Raw genomic sequence first — 22,901 nt, forward strand, 5'->3', positions numbered from 1 at the left:
GGTGCAGTGCACTGGGTTCCTATTTAACCATACAGACACACGAGTGGCGTTATTATCTCATCTACCTTTTGTCAAGGTAGCGAAAAATATCCAAAAAACTATTCCGTAAAACACCTTAAACACAGATGTTCACGAGAGCTTCATTTGTATCTGCAGTAATTTGTATGCAGAATATATCTAATATCAAATGTGATTAAATCTTCAGCCACTCAGAAATCACTTTTCTCAAGGACCAATTGCTGGTCCTTGCCTAACACACCTAAAAAATACCTAAAAAAAGATTTCCTTCAGCTATGGCGTATCATTGAGATCCACGGAGTGTCTGATGTCCGCCAGGCAGACAGTAACATAATTCACATGTAACATCAACCTCTCTTCAACACGATCAAATGTCACATTTCTAAGAGCTACAGTAGCATTTTCTACAGCAGAGTAAGTTCCAAGTTCTCCAAACAGCTGCTACGACACCACAGAGCCATGTAAGATGGAGACCGCTACACTGCCATATTAACTTGTATACTATATGTCAGGGTATCACTCTTTCTAAATAAAAGGTGTACGAGCAAGATATTTCAAAAACAAATGAAGCTCATCTGTCAATCTTTCATCCTAAACTTCCAGTTCATGTCCCACAAGCAGCAGGTAGGTATGTAGCCAATCAAAGTTGTGGAGGATGTCTAACATTATCTCACTTCCAACGGCATTATGTGTCATGGCCGGTCAGATGCTACTGCAGGTTCTTGAGGAGGCGTCCGTAGCGAAAGTCATAGACGTGTCGACAGAAAAACACCAGCTCTGGGTCGACGTCATCGGGCACACAGTGGTGGGTGGGCATGGCGTTGACGACAATGGGTGGCACCACAAAGGCGGCGGCACAGTCGCGCACGCCCTCCCTATGGCGTTTTACCAAGGCACAAAATCTGGACAAAGCACAAATGCAGGACATCAAACTCAATCGTCTTTAAAAAAAAAAAGCATTTAGAGAAACAGATGTTTCATAGTAGCAAAAACAGCCTGCTATTTATGTTGAACGTTGGGCTTTTCAAAACCAACCCTGTAGGATTTTCATTTCATTTTTCAAAAGGAAACATGTTTAATGCAAGAAATATACTTCATAGAAAGCCGCCACAAAATGTGCTGTCTTACCGACAATACTGTGCCAATGTTAGGACATAGCATTTGTCTTCAATACAGGCCACGCTGTTAACATCCTGGTGACGAGACGCGAAGATCTCATTCTGGAGAGAGACAATTTTAGTCATGTCAAAAAACTAAATCAACCAAGACTCAAAATTAAACAACCGATCCCTTAAATGTGGCATTTGATTGCAGATTCAATCCACACAAACGTTGTAGCATGTAGCGGAAGCGGTCGGCACAAAGTGTAAACGGCCCCATCTAGAGCTAGAGTGTTTGGTTTGTCCATTCTGGGCTACTGTAGAAACGTGGCTGTTGAGCTTATTTACTGGATCCCCATTAACTGACGCCTTAGCGGCCGCTAATCTTCCTGGGGTCCACAGAAAGGACAAAATACATACAAAAACGTGCAAAACATGAACGTGAAACAAACAGTTAAAAATAATAAAAACAGAATAAAAATAAAAACAGTACAGTCAGATACCTAGTGCAGTTGAGGGCTAGTATGTATAATATGCAGTTCAACCATAATTTATACAAGACAAATCAGATGACTAAAAAGCAAAGGAAAACGTCAAGTGATTAATGTCCTGAGGTGCGCCTTTAATTGTTTTTTAAATGACAGATTATTACCAGTGTGAGTTATATGAGGAGGTAGTGAATTCCAAGCATTAATTGCACGAAAAATAACTGTGCGTTTGAGGAGGTTTGTTCTTGGGGTTGGAGGTATCAAGTGGCCTGAGCCAGCGTTCCTTGTGAGATGGTTATGTCTGTTAAATGTGTATTGTAATTGATTGAAGAAATATTCAGGTGTCTGATTAAATCCTGAAAAACGTGAGGAGGCTATCGTGAAGTTGAGGCTGTGTAGATATAAACCGCTCATTCTCATTTTCAGGTGATTTCACACTGAAGAAAACATCATTGTTAACATCATAGTCCCCCTTAATGCCACACACTGTTTCTTCAGACCTTCACAGGGACTTAAAAAGACAACTTCTGTCTACTTCGTCGTACATGAGCACTTGTGCCTCACCTTCACATTCAGACAAAGAGACAAGACAGAGTCACAGCAGCAAGAGGTTCCTTCCTCTGAGGCAAAGCCCTGCTGCTGTTCTCACACTGCTGCTCTGATGTGTTTGTTGTTTGTAAATGCAGCCGAGAAATGACAGACTTCATGTGGTTTATTGTTTCTAGAGATTAAATAAAGTGCAACTTGGTCCTTTGGGAGATTACTGACAATGGGAAGCAGGCACAACAGAAGCTGCTCTTTAACGTGTGTTGTGTGTCTGCCAGCGTTTGTGTGTGTGTGTGTGTTGGTTCATACACCCATCTATTTCAAACATGTCTTATCTTGAATTGTATTTTTTTTTTCATTTTAAAGCAAACTCATGGTGTAGAAATAGGAAGAAATGAATGAAAAGAGGCTCATGAATAATTGCTAAAAACATTTGTGTTATGTTGCAAACTATTCCTCATATGCTTCAGAAAACTACTTTATGAGGAAAAAGGAATTAGGACACTGTGTTTAAAAAATAATGTTGTCACTATATATATTTTAGAAAGCTCATTAAAAAGTCCAAAACTAACAATGACTTAATCAGTACGTTACAACTTCAATTTGTTCCTCCTCAAGACGTGGAGCTTTAAAAATGAATATAAAATATATGAAATATAAAGTTTAATTTTGAAAAAGGGATTATGTTTTATAAATCAGTTTATGTTATTTCCATTGTTCCACTTAAGAGACTTGGATAACATGGCAGAAAGCATAAATATTCTCGCTGTGCTTACATTCAGTTTAATAAACCTTGCACGCTGACTTTCTAACTATTTGCACGTTATTAACTGGAGCTATGTTTGATTTTAAATCCGACACGTGCAGACCAATCAGAAACCCGCATTTAAAAAAAAAAGGTGTAAAACCTCACCTCACAATGTATACTGGGATTGCATCCCCCCTGTGTGTGTTCTGGACGGTAGTACCAAAACAAACTCATCATCAGCTCTCCTGAAGACAAACAAACGAAAACACACACAGTTTACTTCAGTGCTCGGCCGGTTATCACCGCATTCATTCAGCTCGTGCTGGCAGTAAACACCGTGCACAGCAGGTGTCCTACCTGACTCTGGCTCCTCCCACAGAGCCGAGATCTTGGCCACGTAAGGCAGAGACTTCTTTCTCGGTCCAGATTTCAGCAGAACAGTGTCTCTGACCCGAATCAGGTCCCCGTCCCTCTGGACTCCCTCGAAACACTTCCTCAGCACCGGAGCCTCCTCTCCCTGTGAACACAGGCGGCAAGAAACAATGAAACACTGAATCCTCCAGCAGCCAGACGCTGATGAGACGTGAGAGGCTGCGGACTAAAAAGCCCCAGGATGGGATTTGTATTGAATGACTTCTGTATCTCGACAGAAATGTGGACAGTCAGGTGTTTGGACGAAACTCAAAAGACAGTGAAGCAGCTCTAATGTGACTATGAAGCAGGTGTGATCAGTCATACCAAACTCTCTGAGGACAGGTTACATTACACCACATGTAATAACAAGCGGCACCGTCATGGCGGCATCAAAAAGCACCAGCGTGACTTCCTCTACGTACCACAGAGAAAACCTCCTTCTGAAAGGGCAGGCCAACTGGCTGCCAGCCATTGGTGGATTTTTGGCGTCCGTTCTTTGGCTGCTTGGCAAACGTTCGCCCTCCGACGCTGGCGGCGCCGAGCTTCTGCTTCTTGTTCCTGTTGAGAGGGCAGACGGCCGCGCTGATGCTGCCGGTGCCGCGCGCGCCAGACCTCGACCCGCTGGGCGACTTGGCACTCTGTGCGCACTCCCTCGCCACCTGCAGCGGAGGCTGCGGTTGGCTGGGGTTGGACAGCGGAGTTTGAATGTGGGGCACTGATTGGCCGGCTGGAGGCACAGTGGGGAAGGGGCAGCCAGTGAGGGGCGAGATGGGGATGGAGGAAGAACTGTGATGGCCATTGAGGGTTGATGGGTAATCGTCTGTCGAAGAAACAAAAGAGGCAACATAATAAAGTAGAGTGACAGACAGTCACTGCAGTATATATATATATAAATAAATGTAGTCATACAAGACCAAGTGAGGCTGTACCAGCAAAGCACAGGTGCTCAGGTGCATTTCATTGCTTTTGAATCCAGTATTTGTTCTGAAAAAAAAAATACTGTGTCCCTTTAAGTAATGGTCTGAATATTTCTGCCACAATTACTACATTGTGATTTAATCATCGTATAATCTGAAAGCCCTGCAGGCCTCTGCTCAGGTGGATGTCTCCAACTAAATGATGTTCCCATAAAACTAAACAGCATTCTCAATTACATTTCGAGAGAAACATATTTCCTCTTCGCAGTTTTAAGCACATGGTTAACTTTGTGACAAGATATAAAAAATGTAAAATAAAACGCAACAAAGGGGCGGGTCATACCTGTCAGTAAAAAAATTAGAAGCACGGAAAGTGTGTATTTTTAGAGCAATCATTTTATGTATTTATGTTGCGCGTTTTCTTTTGTCTCTTTTTAAAAGCTGAACTGAGGCAAATTCCCATCAACTGCATTTGCATGGCATCTAAGTATTGAATTCAATTCAGGAGACCAGGCGGACCAATAAGGTGTAAGTTGTTTCGCCCCGAACAGGTGCTGCAAAATTCACAGGAGTGCGAGGGAGATGTCAATCAAACCTGAATTATACATGCCCATTCAGTGCAGAGAAGAGGTCTAATCAGGCAGAAAAGGGGAAAAAACACCTGTGTGGGTGGACAGAGCCATTTCACAGTAGACATTTTGACTCGTCATGACAGAAAAACCACAGGTGTTGCGAATGATATTAACCGTAGCGCTGTTCTATTCAAGTGTCCCAGTGAGCCATGACACGGTGACAGCAAGCCGGCATGCACAATACCAGGAAAAGCAGCTAAATGGAATTCAGCCATCATTAATTCTATTATTTACACCTGTGCTAGTCCTACTGTGACAAATGTCAAAATGTCTTCTCAGAAATCTAATAGAAATAAAAACCCATAGATTTCAGCGCTCTTGCCAACGAGCGGCTCAGCCCTCACAGCCTGACCTGGTTTTGGTTGCTGGAGACCACAGAGAGAGAGAGCAGCAGAAGCGTGTGTTCACATGTAATTAGTGTTGCTTTGAGGTCACATTCAGGTGTTTCTAACCATACACTCACATATTCAGGCAGACACATGGTGTTTATGTGTTACACCGCAGACATCATAAAGAGTTTTCCTGTTCTGGTTCACGTCTCTGACTCAAACTCTGGAAGTAACTGCTGACATTTGAGCTCATTAGGTTTCAGCTGCAAAGGCCTTGTATTCACTGTCCGGCTGCTTGTATTCAAGCGAAGACAAAAGAGGTCTTGCCCTTTATCTGATATTTTTTTTTTGCTACCTCCCACTCAAGTGACATTCCAAAATGGGAGATTAAAAATGCCTAGCATAATAGCTATTCTCAGCACATTGTACTGCTGTGGCGGCCGGATTAGGGGGGCGGGGGGGACACTGCATACAAAATAACCAAAGAAGTATAGAGAGCTGAGCTCATGAACGTTTAATACTAAAACCTAGTAGGGAAATCCTTCTGTCTTGCTTAAAGGGGTCAGTGATTTTACACATAAAGTTAAGTTTCCTTGTCATTGGGAGCTCAGCCTGTGAAAATAAATGGTTTCATTTATTTTGTGGCTCTGTATGAAGCTCTCTAAAGTCTGAGAAATGATTACAATCTCCAAATTAATAACAATAAGCCTAAATTACAAACTGGAGGCAAGCAGTTGAAGAAAGATGTTGTTAATACATTTGTTCTTACTATGCAGTAAAAAAAAGGAACATCACTCAGAGTTCCTACCTGGCAACTGAATCTACCTCGACCTCACAAAGAAGCAGGTGTCTGACATCACAAGGGTGGAAGCCACATTGTAAATGGTAAACTACCAACTAAAAGGCAACAAGAAGTATATTTGCCTATGTTTAATTAAGCAAATACATACTGTTAGGGTGGGGGGGGCAGGACCCGATCCCAGCTGACATCGGGCGAAGGCGTATTTACATGGTGTGTCCCCTTTTTTTCTTTCCTTTCTTTCTTATTTTATTGCTGTGGCCTATTTGACTTAAGCAAACTACTTTGAGATTTGTTTTGCTTTGTTACCCGTTCTTCATGGATTTACTGGTCTGTAAAATGTTGTTAAAGTGGCAGTCTCTGAGATTGTGTCACTATCTATTGATGAAGGGGGTAACATGATTGAGCCTATGACTCAGTGATTACAGTATGGCAAGAGATATATATATATATATATATATATATATATATATATATATATATATATATAGCAGTTTTTATATATTGTATACACAAATTCTCAAAACTTGAAGCTCATGTATCAACAACAAGACTGCAGACTACTAAACTCTGAACACACATCACACATCATTAGTTTTTACTAATTCTAAATCAACCAGGACTGGGATCTTAACGATGGCCACTTTAAGGTTCATCACTGCCACACTTTACTGTGCAGCAGCAATAGATGTACACATCCTATCAGGGTTCAGAAATGAAAAAGATAATGGACACTCTACTTCCCTTATTCCTCACATCTGAGGCACTTGAGGATTGGCGTTACATAAGTACCATCAAGACAGAAACCAGCGCATCAACTCATCTTGTTGACTCAATTCAGACACACTGCTGGAGGTTATCAAAGAGTAAATCCAGTAAAATCAATCCTCTGTCTCCTCACCTCTTTTGATGCCGTGGTTACATGAGGTGCAGTCCGTGGGGCTGAAGGAGCACCCTCCTCTGGCGATGGCCGGAATCACACTGGTGTAGGACGAGTAGCCATTGATCCTGCAGGGCTCTCCGTAGCACGCCTCCACTGAGGTGCAGCAGTACACCGGATGGGTAATCCCTGAGGGCTGTGGACCGGTGCTGGGGAGCAGCGAGGGCCTCTTGCCGCTCTTCGGGCACAAAGCGAGGGGCGGTATGGGAGAGGGCGGGGTGTCCGGGTGGCTGAAGTGGACGTAATAGCCGGGGAAACAGGTGTAGGTGTGCGGGCTGATGGTTATGGCTGCTGGGTGGGTTACGGAGTGAGGGGGCTGAAGATGGTGGTGGTGATGATGGTGGTGGTGATGGTGGTGGTGGAACATTGGGCCGTCCCCTGGCTCCTTGAAGGTCTCGTCCCCCAGGAAGAGGGCCAGTCTGTGACAGTACTCAACACACCTCTCCTGGGAGCAGCAGTAGCAGGAGGACACGTCAGTCTCCACCTGCTCCTTTTTGATTGTTTTCAAGGAGAATCCCAGCGAAGAGCCACGATGGATCTCATGTTTGAGACACTCCTGTCTTCCTGCCGTGCTCTTCCACTCTGGATCCAAAGTCTCGCTTTTACACAAACTACAGCAACCCTGGGCGGTCGAGTCCAGCTGGGAACGAACCGGCTCCTCTGAACCCTGTTTGATGTGCTTTAGTTGGTCCGCATGTTTGGGATGCGTTGTTCTTTTGGTGGGCGTCGTTTCTCCACATACTGGTTTACTGCTAATCTCACCCTGAGTCGTAGCTGCTGCTTCACTCCCACTCGCCGGCTTGGGCTCCGTCTTCTTTTGCCGTTTGCTTCCATACTGGGCACTAGTGAGCCGGAGCAGCGTTGCAGCAGTAAGGCCTGCTTGACGCCGAGGCGTCGGCGCAAACAAAGCCAACCAGTCGATGTTCTGATCCTCCGCCGCTGACCGCCTCTTTTTTTTAGGTCTTTCCTTTGGGTCTGCTTTCCCTCGTGGAGAAACCTTTTTGGCTTTATGACCTCTATGTTCAGTTTTAGCGGGACCATCTTTAGCTTTATCTTCCTTAGAAGGCTGCCGTTTCTTTGCGAGATTTGACGCCAGAGAATCATATCTGTAGAGCAGCAAGCTGTTGACAGCCTCAGCGTTAAGAGAGGCCATTCTCCGCTGGCGAGGCTCAAAGACAGGTGCGGGAGACATGAGTAAGGCGTCAGATTGGTTGATTTTTGGTTCCAGTGCTTGCTGATTGGCTGTGGCCGTTTTCTTAAATCCAGATTTGGTCCTTCTTTGACTGGAGCTGGAGTGCAGCTTCTTCTTGACTTTAACCCTCTTTTTTTTGCCAGATTTGGCTGCATCCTTTTCTTTACCCTCAACTCGTTTCTCCTCCAGACGGGTGAGCAGGACGCAGCAGTCCAGCGCTTCTCCATCACCCCCCGCCAGTGTCTTCTTTCTCTGTCGATGTGACTCTTTTTTCTCCTTCTTTTTCCTCCCTCTCAACTCGTTTTTTCTCTCTTTCCCTTTTTTCACGCCACCTCCTTTCTCCTTGCTTCCCTTCTCCTTCCGGGGCTTCCCACATTTCACAGGCTGGCTCCGCTGAGCTTTCACCATTATCACAGCGTCCGGGGGCAGAGCCACCTCCTCTTCATCCACGGGAAGCTACGATGGCGGGTTTGAGCTCAGAGAGACCCTTCAGCGAGCATCATCATGGGTCATCACCAGGGTCCATACACTCTCTGGGGAGACAGAGATTGAACAATTAACTGTAAAGCTGAAGCCGCACAAAGACAGACAATCTGAGAGTGACTTAATGTAACCGACAGGATCTTTTGATGCATTATTCAACAATTGGTTTTATTTAGTTTGCCGTCCAGGTCCCCAGAGAATAGGACCACTTAGACAGCCTTTCTCCTTGACATGCAAATACACTGCACACACAAGACGGAAGATGAACTGAGATAAAGAGCACATGATATGTTATGCCTGAGGCCATATGTATTCCCATTTGTCTGCTCGGTCTTACTTTAAGATGTGCTCTTTTTCCACTTATCTTATAATATAGGAAATAAGCATGCTCTATCGGATGCATGGTTTGATTCAGTATTGCAGCTAAATAAAAAATAAAAACTATTGTCTTTTTGCTTTGTCAATAAAGATCATTTTAAGCTCCAGCTCATGTTGAAGCACATTAATGACTCGCACAATCCACAAGGAGCTCAATATTACAAGCTTTTACTCACTCAGTGATGAAACCCAGAAACAGGGCCCAGAAACAGTTTAGGTGATGCATTTAATGTTTGATATGACGGATGCTTTTAGAAGCAGTTTAGATCCGTAATTCTCTATTCCACACCGATTTATTTTTAACCATAGCCACAGCCTGTAGCTGATCTGTGCATGGCACTATGGCTTACCAAAGAGTAGGTAATAGATTAAACATGAAAAGACTGTTTCACATTGAGGGAGCGTATCTTTCTACAAGGTAAAAGGGTCAGCAAACTCTTTTAAATCACCGTGAGGTATGACATTAAGGAGTCATTCTCCAAAACGGTATGATCAAATGACTCATGAATTGATCCTTATTACAGCAGCACTGGCGGCGGAAACATGCATCGAACAATAGCCTCTTCAGTTTCCATGTCAACAGGCTGCTACAGAGTACATCACAGCATCTCCAGCAACTTCGTAGTAGAAGACGCAGAAGCTTTACGATCCTCTGCAATTCACACAAGTCTTTCTGCTCCCTCAACACAAAAAACACCTCACTCAGGAGAAAACCTTAAAAAGCGCCTAAGATTCAACCACCAGTGACCTTTATGGAATGACACTCCTGTGTGCAGCATGAAGAGATGGATCATCCATCAGCCCCGAAACACAATTATGCCACTTGACCTCCAAGAACTAAGTCAGCATGGGACTTTTTTTTCTTATTATTATTATTAAGTGACTCTTCAGCCAGAAAACCATTCCGCTTTTACGTACACTTACTCCCTTAGAAATGGAAGCTGAATCTCAGTTTAAAGTTTAAAATTAGTTTTAAAAAAAATTGTATGAATGTTAGTTATTTCTTTGGTCGAGGATCAACCCTGAGGACAGAATCAAGTGGTCCCCAAAGATGTTCTGCTAAAACAGAGAGAAGTTGGAACTAGAAAAGGAATGCTTTAGAAATAAATAACTAAAGTTTGGATGTTCTCTGACCCACTGTAGAGGTGCGATGTGTATTGAAAGAGAACATGGGAACCTCATCACCAAGCATCATGAAATGTATTTTTAATAAAAATGCATCCCCTCACAAATAAAATTCCAACTTTGTGTAAAAACCTTTATCTGCAATTCATACATATCTAGTATTGACAATAACTGCCAGGAGTCAATTGCCATGTGAGACCCTGATATGCCCATTTGTAAATGACATTTGTGCCCTCACTGATGTTTTCTTCCTATGAATGAAAGTATACAACACAGATATATTCTGCTGCTGTTGCTTTTCCACACACCCGTTAGCCCATATGCCATTTCCTGTTCTATCCCTACAGTGTGATATTGGTAACGGTCATTAAAAATGTATTCTTCAACCATTTGCAGTCGAGTAACATGCGTCAAAAAGAGAGTAACGACTGTATGACTCGAAAATGCATGCACAGTCGGCTTAAAACTGATTCTGCGCTACATAATAATCACACATCATTTTCAACCGTAGTGTATTTAACACAACTTCTACTCATCGCCAAGTGTGCAACAAATCTGCTATTATTTTACAACTTGCTATCATGTAACACCTAATGAAGGGTTGGGAAAACCAAAAACCTAGAGTGGTTGTTGTTAAAGTGCTCTAATTACAAGGAGAAGACATGTGTGAGGTTTGCTCATCTTCTCGACAGTCAAATCTAAACGTATACCTTGTGTCCGTTGGAAGTGATCTGTTGCTTCATCTTAACATGAGAACATACCCAGTTGAGCCGTATATCACAAAGGTAAACCCACTTTGACTCAGGAGTGGACACAACTCTCGGGCTGGACATTTTCAAAACCATCTCATAGCTCTGTCTGCTCTTATTACCGAATGACTCGGTGAACCGTGAAATGCAATCCATGAGAGAGAAATTTAATTTCAAGATAACAAGAGGACAGAAGGAGCCTCACATTGAGTTTCTGTCTGCGGCTATCAAATCAAGTTGCTTCATTTAAATGAGACAAGCATGCACAATGGGAAAGGAGCTCGTGGAAGAGCATTTGTATTATTCCCGGCTATTCCTTCACCACACTGACCACAATAAATAAAACAATAGGTTAAAAGTATTACTGTGGTCTGCCATTTGCTTGTGTGTTCACACTGTCACCATTAGGAAAATCAACCACTGATATATGCACACAGGGTCTTAAAAAACCTCAACATTTTGATAAACGTTTATGTATATTTTTCCGACTTTTCTCAAATAATCCCCCTTTTCTTGAGAAATACCGGACAGTTTCACTTTTTCAGGCCACACACGTGGAAAAGGTTGGAAACCAGTCATTTAGATCAAGGTTTCCCAAACATGTTTGGCTTGTGTGGACATGAGTTGTGAGCAGGTTAACAAAAGAGTGATTTGTTTTTTATTTGAAGGATCGCATAGGCCTTAAAATGTTAAAAATATCTATCCCAAGAAAAGGGGAACTTAATATGATTTTTTTTTGTATGTTGATCATCATCTTATAACTTGTCAGATTCATAATTTCCAGTATTTTCTAAGAGAAACAAGCCAACATCTGAAATAATGTTGTGTAACATATACATGTTCTTTCTTATCCCTTTTGATTATCTTCTAACCCATCATTTATATTCTATGGACCCTTTTTGGTGTCGTGACCCCCAGGTAAGAAGTACTAATTTAGAAGATCAAATTGACAGACAGACATCTACTTCTGAAAATATTTCAAATATTATGCAATTTAAAATAAATGTAGCATAATGGGCACATAAAACCCACATAATGATAAGTGTGTCTCTCCCTGTGCGTGGACTGTACAGTAATATGTGGAGATAGAGGAGGAGGTGGCCGCTGCCTGGCTGTCACACAGACTCATCCAGAGGACGGACATGGTGTGGAGCTGTCATCATGAGAGAAAAAGACCCGAGGCATGCAGGAGTTCTCAGGAATCTAAGCTGTGTGTGCTGCTTCAGATAGTGCATATCACCACAAGTCCACTTTCCTGGAGCCAAATCAGCAGTTCAACAATCCTCCACCACCACCAACACCACCACCACCAACCGTCCTCCACCACCACCTCCATGCATGTTCAGGCACCAGCAGTGACAAACACAACCACATCCACTCATGGAATGATTATAATAAGCGGAAAAAAATGCAATTAAGAGCTGCGTTACTGCACGCATTGTAATCAGGCTAAAAAAAGAAAAGAAGAGAGAAGCAGACTCGCCTACTGGAGCTCGTAGTTGGCCATGGTGGTGGACGCTGTTAATCTGACAGCATGCCGTAGCAGGAGTGCAAAAAAAAAAAAGCTCCGCGGCGGGGAAACGAGCCTAAAACACCCGGACATCCTCGATCAATCCGGGGTTCGAGGCGCCGCTAGTTAATACCAATGTCATTAGGAGCTCGTGTTACAGCCGAGTTGTTAGAAGCGGGCTACCCGCCGATCCTATCATCTCCAGCTGTGACGGGAATTACGGCAGCGATTGATCATTACCTTGCGTGTCCCGTCGGGAAAATATATTTAAAAAAAAGATCCCGTCCGTCCTGTTTCTGATGGTCAGTTTCGGGCTGTCGACCTGGGGAGCGATCCGCGGACCAAACAGCCCACAGTAGCTGGAGACATGGTGAACAAATCGGTGAGCGGTGACCTACTTCCGAAGTGGCATGCTGGAGATAATATTCATGCGCTGCCTGCATTCGCCGTTGCACCGGGACATCCCTCTCTAACGCTCATGTTGCTGTAATATTCCTGCAGGGACTAAACTGTGTCCGCAATCATCACTGTGGGTTTTTTTTTTTTCTTCCCTCCACTTCACGGTGTTTTTTTTTTTTCTTCCCCCATTGCTATACGAGAAATATGCGCGTGTATTCCCCCTCTGCAATATGCCCTATTATTTTACAGCTCTATCTGGGTTTCCTGAAAACACATCACACTGGAAATGACCAAACTTCCACCAAATATAATGTCTCTTCTGAAGGTCAACGAGAAGTGGTCGTCTCAGAAATAGTTAAGTTTGACACTAACAGGAGTTTAAAACATTAGGAGAATAAGTAGAAATTGAGAAACAAATAAGTAATAGTAATAATACAGAGACAGGTGATTAAAAACTATAAGAAAATAGGTCCTAGAGGGCCGTTAAATAGTGCCAAATAGGACTGTTAACTCACCACGAAATGTTTAAAAGTCAATGTTAAAAACAACAGCAATACACTATAAAACCAAGCTACTGTAACATAAACATCATGGAAATGACAGTCAACTATTGTTGTCTTAATAAGGCTAGATTCATAAGAATAGGCCAGTATCTATACAATGCTAATGTTTACTAATAATAAGACTGTCACACAACTACAGGTCCTAGAATCATATATTAAGGTACAACTAAAACATCATTTTAAACTGCATATTACAATATTACAGACATCATATGAAACACTTTAAGACGGCTATAAACTCACTGTGTGTACCAGAAACTGTCAACTCACTAATGAACATTACATCCATAATATAAATTCCTAAAGGAGTGTTCCAGTGATTTTATTATATCGGCTCAATTATTCTCTTCTCTTAATCAGGAGAAATTAAGTGAAATAATCAATAAACTGTGATGAATAATACACAGATCACATGAAGGAAAACTGTAGATCAAATGGGAATATTATAGTAAGGCACAACTATAAGATCACTTTGAACTCACTCTATTGAAGTCCATATTCAAACACAAAACACTACAAGATCATTAGCTCACTGTGTGTATAATAAACCATACCAGCTGAAATGATTAGTCTATGTGTAGAAATGTATCAACAGCAATATTGATCATCAATTAGTAATTTTAGACAAAGAAGTACAAAAAGCTATTTTTTACTGGTTTCAGCTTTTCACTCTTCTTGTCTTCTTTCATACCAAACTGATTATTGTTGGGTTTTGTTCTGTTTGTTTGACAACATAAGACATCTGAATAGTATAAGATGTTGTAATGGGATAGACTATTTTAATAGTGCATCAATCAATAATGCAAATAATCATTAGCTGGAACCCTAACATAAACTCAATAAAATATAACCATTACATAACAAAAGGTCAAAGTAAACCTATCGTTTATATACCATATTATGTCCCTGTTCATCAACATAAACACCATTAAGATCAACTCGGAGTATTACATCCATAATATATATCCCTGAAGGAGTATTCCAGTGATTTGTATTGTCAGATTACTGACAGCAGAAAATAGAAGCATGCATCCCTCTTAATTAGTCTCATTTACTGTATCCTCTACTCTTAATGACACGCGGAATCTAATAATGAGGAGTGATGGGTCGCTGCTAATCATTTATTACCCTACTTCTTGAGGAGACGCAGATAACATCGGCCTATTACACAATACACACGCTGTTGATGATGATAACTCAGATGCTGTTCTCACTCACTGGATGTTCAATTACAGGGAAAATGCACCAAACAGCAGGTTCAGTCTCTTAACAACAAACTGATTGGAAAGCCTATCAAGTTAGCATCTAGTCAGAATCAAGCTTAATTGGGATAAATGCTGATTGTCCTCATCAATATCAGCTTTCCAGTGTGTAATTAACAGCTGTAAACAAGCTGGGTGCGTTGAGTTAATGAGGCATGAGCACCGGGGGAAGCTGAGGGAGTATAGACTGCTGAGAGCTGACCTGTACTTCAATAAACTGCAGCACACTGCAGAAAGATGCACGACCCCGACCGGGACCATTAGATGCTTCCTGCGTACAGGAAGCACTTACTCACTCACTCACCACTGGTGCTGGTGATGGTGATGATGATACAGACATAGAGTGGACATCTAAATGATTGCTTACAAGCAATCTGAATGAGAAGATCAGAATTTTCTTTTTACAAAAGAAAAAAAACAAAACAAGACGAGGAGCTGAAAGATGCTTTGGGATTCCAAAGAGCACACACACATTCAGGGGGTTGGGTCTGAGAGCAGGTGTATCCACGAATTCAGTGTGAATACTTAGCCTGAAAATCTAAGTTTCAACATGCCAACAAATATGAATCAAGTCGAACTGTATATTTGTCTATTTTCTGGGCTCACTTGGAAAGAGGATTTCAATCTAGCCTTTACCCGTAGAGACAGGTGTAAAACATGATCAAAAACATGAAAAATCTACATTAATGTCGGCAAAATGTATAGTAATCAACTACAATAAAAAAGTGTTGTCAAAAGTAGACAGATGACAGGTACATATTTGAATAAAAGCAAAGACAGGGTCTTAAAATAAGGTCAAAAGACTCGGTGGTTCCTTGACAGAGATTAATGAAGTGTGTTTGAATCCGTCATGTCAGGAAAGCAAACCCCTTTCCATCCTTGCGCGCGACATGTAATATTATTTTAAACTCCACAGATTTGCATGGTTTTCACCTCAGATATTTCCCAGCTGATCTACATTTGGCCGTGTGGACCCCTATTCAACAAGATCTTGCCCCAGAAACTCATCTCAGTAGATATTTACGGAGGATGATGCATTTTTTATTCTAAAAGGTGTAGAGATAGCATTGGGGGGAATGAAATAACACTGTAATACTTCATTGATCTCTTTCTCCGCTTGCCCTGCCTGAAAAGTCAGAGCTCAGATTCTGCCACAGAGCAGCTTTTCTCCAGTTGCCACAGCGTCAACAAAAAGTTTACAAAGATATATATATATATACAGTGTGTTCTTGCACCAAAGGTTCTTTTCACATGTCAAAATAATATAGCAATAACCTCAATGTGAAGTCTTCTCTTCAAGCCTTTAAAGCAAGAGCAAACAGCAATACCTAAACGAATCCTGCTATGGAAAAGGAAAGTCCTGGCCTACTCTGCCTCTGATTGGCGCGTACTTGTTACCTTCGTTGGTAGGAGTGGTTCGGTTTGAGCATGAGGAGTGAGACTGATTAGGATTAGGGTAAGAATATCCGGCTAAACCAATCAGAGGCGGAGTAGGGCGGTCATGCCTTCCCCATAGATGGAAAATATCACTACCTGGACTGGTATGACAAGTAGCATAGTGGCTAATGTTAGCAAGCCTAAACTAGAATAATATGTATATATGTACGATGAGAGCTAATGAGAGTCAAATTACATGTACAAAAGTTTGGGGTCACCCAGACACATTTTCAGTTTGTTTGCAATTTCTGGCATGGAATAGCCTTCATTTCTAAGAACAAGAATAGACTGGCGAGTTTCACATGAAAGTTCTCTTTTTCTGGCCATTTTGAGAGTATAATCGAACCCACAAATGTGATGCTCCAGATACTCAACTAGCTCAAAGGAAGGCCAGTTGTATAGCTTCTCTAATCAGCAGAACTGTTTTCAGCTGTGCTAACATAATTGCACAAGGGTTTTCTAATCATCCATTAGTCTTCTATGTGATGAGCCAACACAATGTACCATTACAACACTGAGTGATAGCTGCTGGAAATGGGCCTCTATACACCTATGTAGATATTTCATTAAAAACCAGATGTTTCCACCTAGAATAGTCATTTACCACATTAACAATGTATAGTGTATTTCTGATTAATTTAATGTTATCTTCATTGAAAAAAAACAGTGCTTTTCTTTGAAAAATAAGGACATTTCTAAGTGACCCCAAACTTTTGAACGGTAGTGTGTGTTTAGACACACATGACCAATAAAGATGATTCTGATTCTGATATCAATGTATCAAATAAGCTTCAAAGAGCTTCATAGCAAGTTTCAGTTCAGCTGTTGGGGTTACAACGTTCCTGTTTTGGTTCACTCTCACTGCTCTCATTTTGCTCTAAAATCTACTTGTGCACTACCGGCCCAACACCAAATGGCAGCCAGACAAAGTTAGCGACTTTCTGGTGAAAATAGTGGAGCATTTAGATGATAAGGAGCCAGATATTTCCCCTCAGGAGCTGGTGGAGAACAAAACAGAGCTAAAAAGAGAGCGAATATTGGACTCCAAACGAATGCTAATGTTGCTCTGTAATTGTTGCATATATAAACAACTGTTTGCTATCAATTACTATATCAACTTAAAAGGTGATGATGTGTCAATGTTGTGCGTCAAAAAAAAATAATTTTGCAAATCAATAAAGTCGCAGATTGTGACAGACATCATCCGTGTAAGTCATGGCGCAATTCAAACAGGATACATGATTTGACTCTCACTGTTTCTGCAGTACCGTCTCATGGTTGTTCACTGAAAGGGGCGGGACTTCCCTTCTCTATTCCCCAGTGAGACAAAATATCAGTTACAAGAGAGATTTAAATCTAATTTGATTGGACCGCTAAATAGAATGTAGCTCGATGCGGAGCTACAGAGGACTGTGGCGCCACACACACATCACTTATCGCAAAAAAAATGTCATTGGTACACGTCATATTTTGATTTAGATGAAGAAAAGATTTGTATTTTTTTGCATATATTGTTAAATAGGTGCACAATACGGCTAATACTATGATCTAAAAGGGTTAAAATGGCCTTTTTAATTTCACCTTGACTTTAAAGCAAAACATGTTTTCAAAGAGATGAAAAAGTGAAGTCATTCAGGAGCAGGCTTTGTTAACCGCCGCAGCAACCTGTCATTGTCATACGACGGTTGAATACCGCACATGTTGACCAAGGTTTTCTAAAGAATGTGTGTGTGAACAAGAGGCAATTGTGTCATGCATGGCTGAAAGCAACAACACCGGGGGCTCAGAGGTTTGTTTATGTGATAACAACATACTCGCACAAGATATTTGTATGTTTGACACTATTTCTTACCGGTCACTCCCTTGCACTTCATATTTAAATACACATGTAACTTTAACATACACTTACAGAACACTTGTTTGCATGACTGTTATCGGTTTGTCTGAGCACTTTATTTCGTACTTAATTTAATATCTATTGCACTGTTGATTGTTGATTGTCTCGTCTAATGTCTAATGTTATGCACCTTCCGGCCAGAGAAAAAAAATCCTTCTTTGTGTAATTTTTGCGAATAAATAGTTCTGATTCTGATTAAAGGGAGAATATTGAAATAAGAAGCAAGAACATTTTATCTGGGAGAATTTACCACTGAAACCAAACAGTTTAATAGATGGTAAACTACACAGGAAAATTATAGAACATATGTGTAGTGTTTTGAAACAGCTGAGATATGGCGCAAAAGTAGGACAGTTTATATTCTGAAGATGATCGCTGAATTTTGTAGACTTAGCCTGCAACTAAGTCTGTGTAATTGTTGTAAAACAAGACATATAGTGAGCGGTTGTCTCTGCTTCAGCGTGTAAGCCTACAGATGTAGAGATGACAGTTCAGCTCTACAGAGCAGATACAGGACAGGAAGTGTAATTATCTGCTTCTACTGCTCCTCTTCAAAAGAGACAGGGCAAGATGCCAGACAGTCTGACTGGCAAAGAGGAAGAGTAGGGGGGGAAAAAGAGCCAGAGAGAGAGATAGTGATGAAGACTGAATTGACAAAATTTGAAGCAAAGCGCCAGAGAGGGATGAGGAAAGTGGAGAGGGAATCTCACACCTCACATCTCATCGAGCAGGAGAAAAGTCAAACTTAGTAGAAATCAAAAAGGGGCAATTTTTCACATTCAGCCTGCTTTTCTTTGCCTGACAGCTCTTCAGGGGTACATAGTTTGACTTTCTGAGAGAGCAGGCGAGAACAAGAGAGAAGAAAAATTAAGAGAATGTGTGAGAGACAGCGAGGCGACGGGGAGGGAGGGGAGGCACAAGAGAAGAGAGTGATGGATTGAGATAGCACAGGGAATGGAGACAGAGAGAGATTGTCATCATCATCATGAACAATGACTCTCTGATAGAGCAGGCCTGTCGCTGGATTTTCAACCAGTGGAGGGAGGAGGAGGCGGCCGTCCGCCCGCCCGCCTTCCCACCTGCCAGGGACTCAGTCATGCTTTTAGCATCTGCCAAACTGAAGGACGCTTGGTGCCATGTGCTTTTTACTGAAGGAGTCCGACATTTGTCAGTCACAGTGAGGGCTTCTGTTCAGTCCGGCCTAAGCCAAACACGGTATAATACCCCCCTCTACACACACACACACACACACCCTGCCACCCCATGTAAACAATCCCAGTGTGTGTGAGAAGTGAGCGAGACCCCGGCTCTGAAAGCTCCACATCCACTGCAGCTGTGGGCCGGCCAACAGCTGACGCCGGGCTGTGGGTCTCTGCTTCCCTCCCCGCCAACCCTGCCTCCTCTTCTTCTGTGTTTCCATGAAGCAGACCTGTAATTTTCACAGCTGTGTCTCTGGCTTTGTGCCAGTGCGAGTCAGGGAAAGAGAGACTGGGAGGGAGAGAGAGCGGCTGGCTAATGGCTTTTAGAGGAGCACAAGCTACATCACAGCTTTGCGATCCTGAGACACTCACGATTCAAAAAGTCAAACAGCTAAACCAGATTGAGATCCAACTGTGAAACTCATTAGCATTATAAAACATACAAGTACATGGTTCTGTCAATTAGCCCCAGAGGTTTACCTTCTTAGGTCTTATTTGAACAGTTTTCCCCATCATATCTATTTGTTAGGACAACGTTGACTGGATTATTGCAAAGTAACTGCTGCAACCTGGGAACACTTTGCTACAACACAGTCAGGCAATCAGACAGGTGGTAATGAGGTCAGCAGTCTAGTTGGATTATTTTTAACGACCGCGAAGAGAGTGCACCCTAAATTACGGTAATAGTCCCAAATTGCAGGAAATCGTTTTGCCTGCACAACGAAGTAAATACAGTATGTTATGGTTGAAACTGGAAATCAGGCTGTAAAATAATTTTTCTGTTAGTTTTTTAAAAATGGGTCCTTCTCCATCACCTGAACTTGAAAGGCCCGCACTAAAATAGTTAACGGTTTGGCTTGTATTTGACGTTCTGTGGGTTACGGTTTCGGTTCAGTTTGTTTTAAACATTAGCGAGAAGCAAAAAATAAATAATACATAACCATTAGCAATGTTTTTGAACTACAGAATACGTAAATAGACAGATAGATCAGTGGTTCTCAAATGGGGATACTAGTACCCCTAGGGGTACTTGAAAGCACCCCAGGAGGTACTTGAGATTTAAAAATATATATATTTACAATTAACATTAATTCAAAAATCCTTCACAAAAAATCTTATTTAATAAATATTCAATAATATAAGTGTAAGTTCTTAAACTGAATGGTATATATTCTATATTAAATCAGACAATGATGGCACAGCGCTGTGTATTACATCTTTTTTTCAACCAAAAATGCTTTGCGCTGGTTAGGGGGTACTGGACTGAAAACAAATTCCACAGGGGGTACATCACTGAAAAAAGGTTGAGAACCACTGGGATAGATAGTAATGAATGATATTTCTATATTGAAGCCACAACACTGACTTCATACATGAAATACAGCAGGCCACTTCATGGTCAGGAAGCACCATGGTTAAATAATTGCCTCTTCTATCTCTGGAACTTCATTAAATAATTAGCAGGTTTGTATCTAATAGTGATGCAACTCTTCAACAAGCTTGCGTTTCGGGTTGTACGTCATTGAAGGGGTCCTTTTCCGGTTTGGTTTTGCATCCCTAGGTTTGGTGTCAGAAGAGTAAAACCAACGCGACAAAGTAAAAAAACTAAATTAATAAGTACATTTAAGGAGATAAAAAACATGTTTAGCCCTCGTTAGTGCCCGTTGGACCCCATTTAAAAAGCCTTTGTCAGTAGCCTGAGAGGTATTATTACAGTGTTGTACTTGTGTGTTACATTTTCTTAAATTAATGAGTCACCCAGAACTTTATTTTGGCCTCTTGGCCTCCTAGTTAATCAGGCTATGAGCTCAGCAAATAACTTGGTGAGTGCAATGTTATTTCTACCAACAGGAATGAAGGCCATAATTAGTAAAGCAAGACCCAAGTTGTCATCAACCAGCGCTCTCAAAGCCCAGCAGCCACATGGCCATGCACATCTTGCCCAAACTAAGTAACGTACTCAGACTTGCAGCTGAAGTAAAGAGAAAGCATCAAAAATAGGTTAAAAAGCTATTTCGTCTACAAAAAAACTAAACGGTATCTTGTACTGAATGGTATCCAATAGGAATCCGGCCCAATGAGCTGAGTTCCTGTTAGAGCATATTTAACCTCCCTCTGTGGCACAACAGTGACGATGACATGCGTTTTGAAAAAAAAGGACTTGTCGGTGTACTTGTCCATACAACTTTCCTAAAATATGTTTTACTTTTGATTTGAAAGATAAACCACCCATTCTATTAAATTAACTTCTCTGCTGTGTCTTCTTCTGAACACATGTGGCCTTTATCTAAGCAGGAAGTGTTTGTTTCCCTTGGGACAGCAGAGACGTCACTGTATTTGGGTGACAGGAGTCTCTCTCTCTCTCTCTCTCTCTCCTTCAGATTTAATGGGATTATGTCCAGGCTTGATATCCAGCTTTATGGCTCACGTGTAGGCGCTGCACCTCTCTTCAACATGCTGCTATGACAGGTCTGTCAAAGTAGGCGGCAGAGAACCGACTAGACGCAGATCGATCGCGACCTCCAGAACTGAAGCTCTATTGTTGGGCTTTCCTGTCCACAAGAGGCTTTACAAACACCATTATAGTGAAGAACTCACTAGGCAACTTGTGTGTCATGCATTAGAACTCTGATGTCATGTCCGAGCACGTACTTTTCAACGGCCTTTTACAGCAGAAGGTGATCAGCTCTCCACCAATACAATGGCCTTTCATTCAAACAGAGCTGCAACTCACACAACTCTTTTCAATAGTGATTCATCTGCTAATTTCCCTGATTAAACACTCAATCTATAATCTATAAAATATCTGAAAAAGTGTTGGGGGGAGGGATAAATTCCCTAGCAGAAGACCATAAATTGCTTGTTTTGTCCATCTAACTGTGGTGGAAGTACTAATATCCTCCACAACTACAGATTAATACTCCATTACAAGTAAAAGTACAGAAGTTTTGCTGTTTTTTTTTGCATTTTCATCTTTTAAACATCTAACCGACTGTCTTTTGCTTAGATGCCTTTATTTTGGTCAAAAAAATGTGTTAAAGCAAAGCTTTAATCAGCAATTGGTTATGGTGATATTTTAGATATGAATGCAAATTCATCTTCTTTGAAAAAAATATATTCAATATGTCCCGCTATGCTACAATTTGTCTCTGATTCAGGTTTCTGCCCACACCATGCAGTATGAGAAAGTTGTGTCTTCCGTGTATACAGCTGTATGAAACACTGGTCAACGTTTCTGTGTCCGGGGAACACAAACCTACGTATCCATGTATAATATTCAGCTATTAAATAACTGCATTTCACTATAACATCATGAACCACCAAATGCTGTCTCCTGGTTGACTGTTTCCACTGTGCATCTAACTCACGGTCAGACGCCAAATACTTTAGATAAGATGGAACTTTCTTTTATAAGGGACATTTATGTGCAGCAATTACTATACATCCACACATCCCTACTGGTTAAATACACTGCACAATAGATCCTTCATAAACTGCAGCAGCACACATATGACTTTCATTCTCTACACTTGATGGATGCAGTAGTTTGTACGTTCAGATATATCCGTGTTTGGTTGTTTAGTGTGTGGGGTGTGGCACTTCAATCCAGTATCCAACCAATTATTCAAATGATAATTGTTCACCTGTTCTTGTGTTTGCCATTCATCCTGTTGGCACTATTAATCAATCAGTGTTCTCCCCCTTGGAAGAACACAAGGATTATCTGCTAAATGTACTTTAAAGTATTGAAAGTACTCAGCATGGAAGCATAATGG

At 41.5% G+C, this 22,901-nt stretch overlaps 1 protein-coding gene across 1 annotated transcript in view; it reads right to left on the reverse strand.

The window, feature by feature from the left end:
* Positions 1–727: 727 nt before the first annotated feature.
* Positions 728–22,901, reverse strand: part of bahd1 (bromo adjacent homology domain containing 1) — a gene marked incomplete at its 3' end in the record, with an annotated part of 23,200 nt that continues 1,026 nt past the window's right edge. Inside the window, exons 2-7 of the mRNA XM_079226274.1 lie at positions 6,893–8,656; positions 3,737–4,134; positions 3,258–3,417; positions 3,066–3,145; positions 1,147–1,238; positions 728–920 (exon numbers count right to left, since the gene is read on the reverse strand). Coding sequence (XP_079082400.1) covers positions 728–920; positions 1,147–1,238; positions 3,066–3,145; positions 3,258–3,417; positions 3,737–4,134; positions 6,893–8,531 — 2,562 coding nt within the window. The 5' untranslated portion in view covers positions 8,532–8,656. The remainder of the gene's footprint in view (positions 921–1,146; positions 1,239–3,065; positions 3,146–3,257; positions 3,418–3,736; positions 4,135–6,892; positions 8,657–22,901) is intronic.

The sequence above is a fragment of the Taurulus bubalis genome (assembly GCF_910589615.1).
Source record: "Taurulus bubalis genome assembly, chromosome: 1".
NCBI classification, from domain to species: Eukaryota; Metazoa; Chordata; class Actinopteri; order Perciformes; family Cottidae; genus Taurulus; species Taurulus bubalis.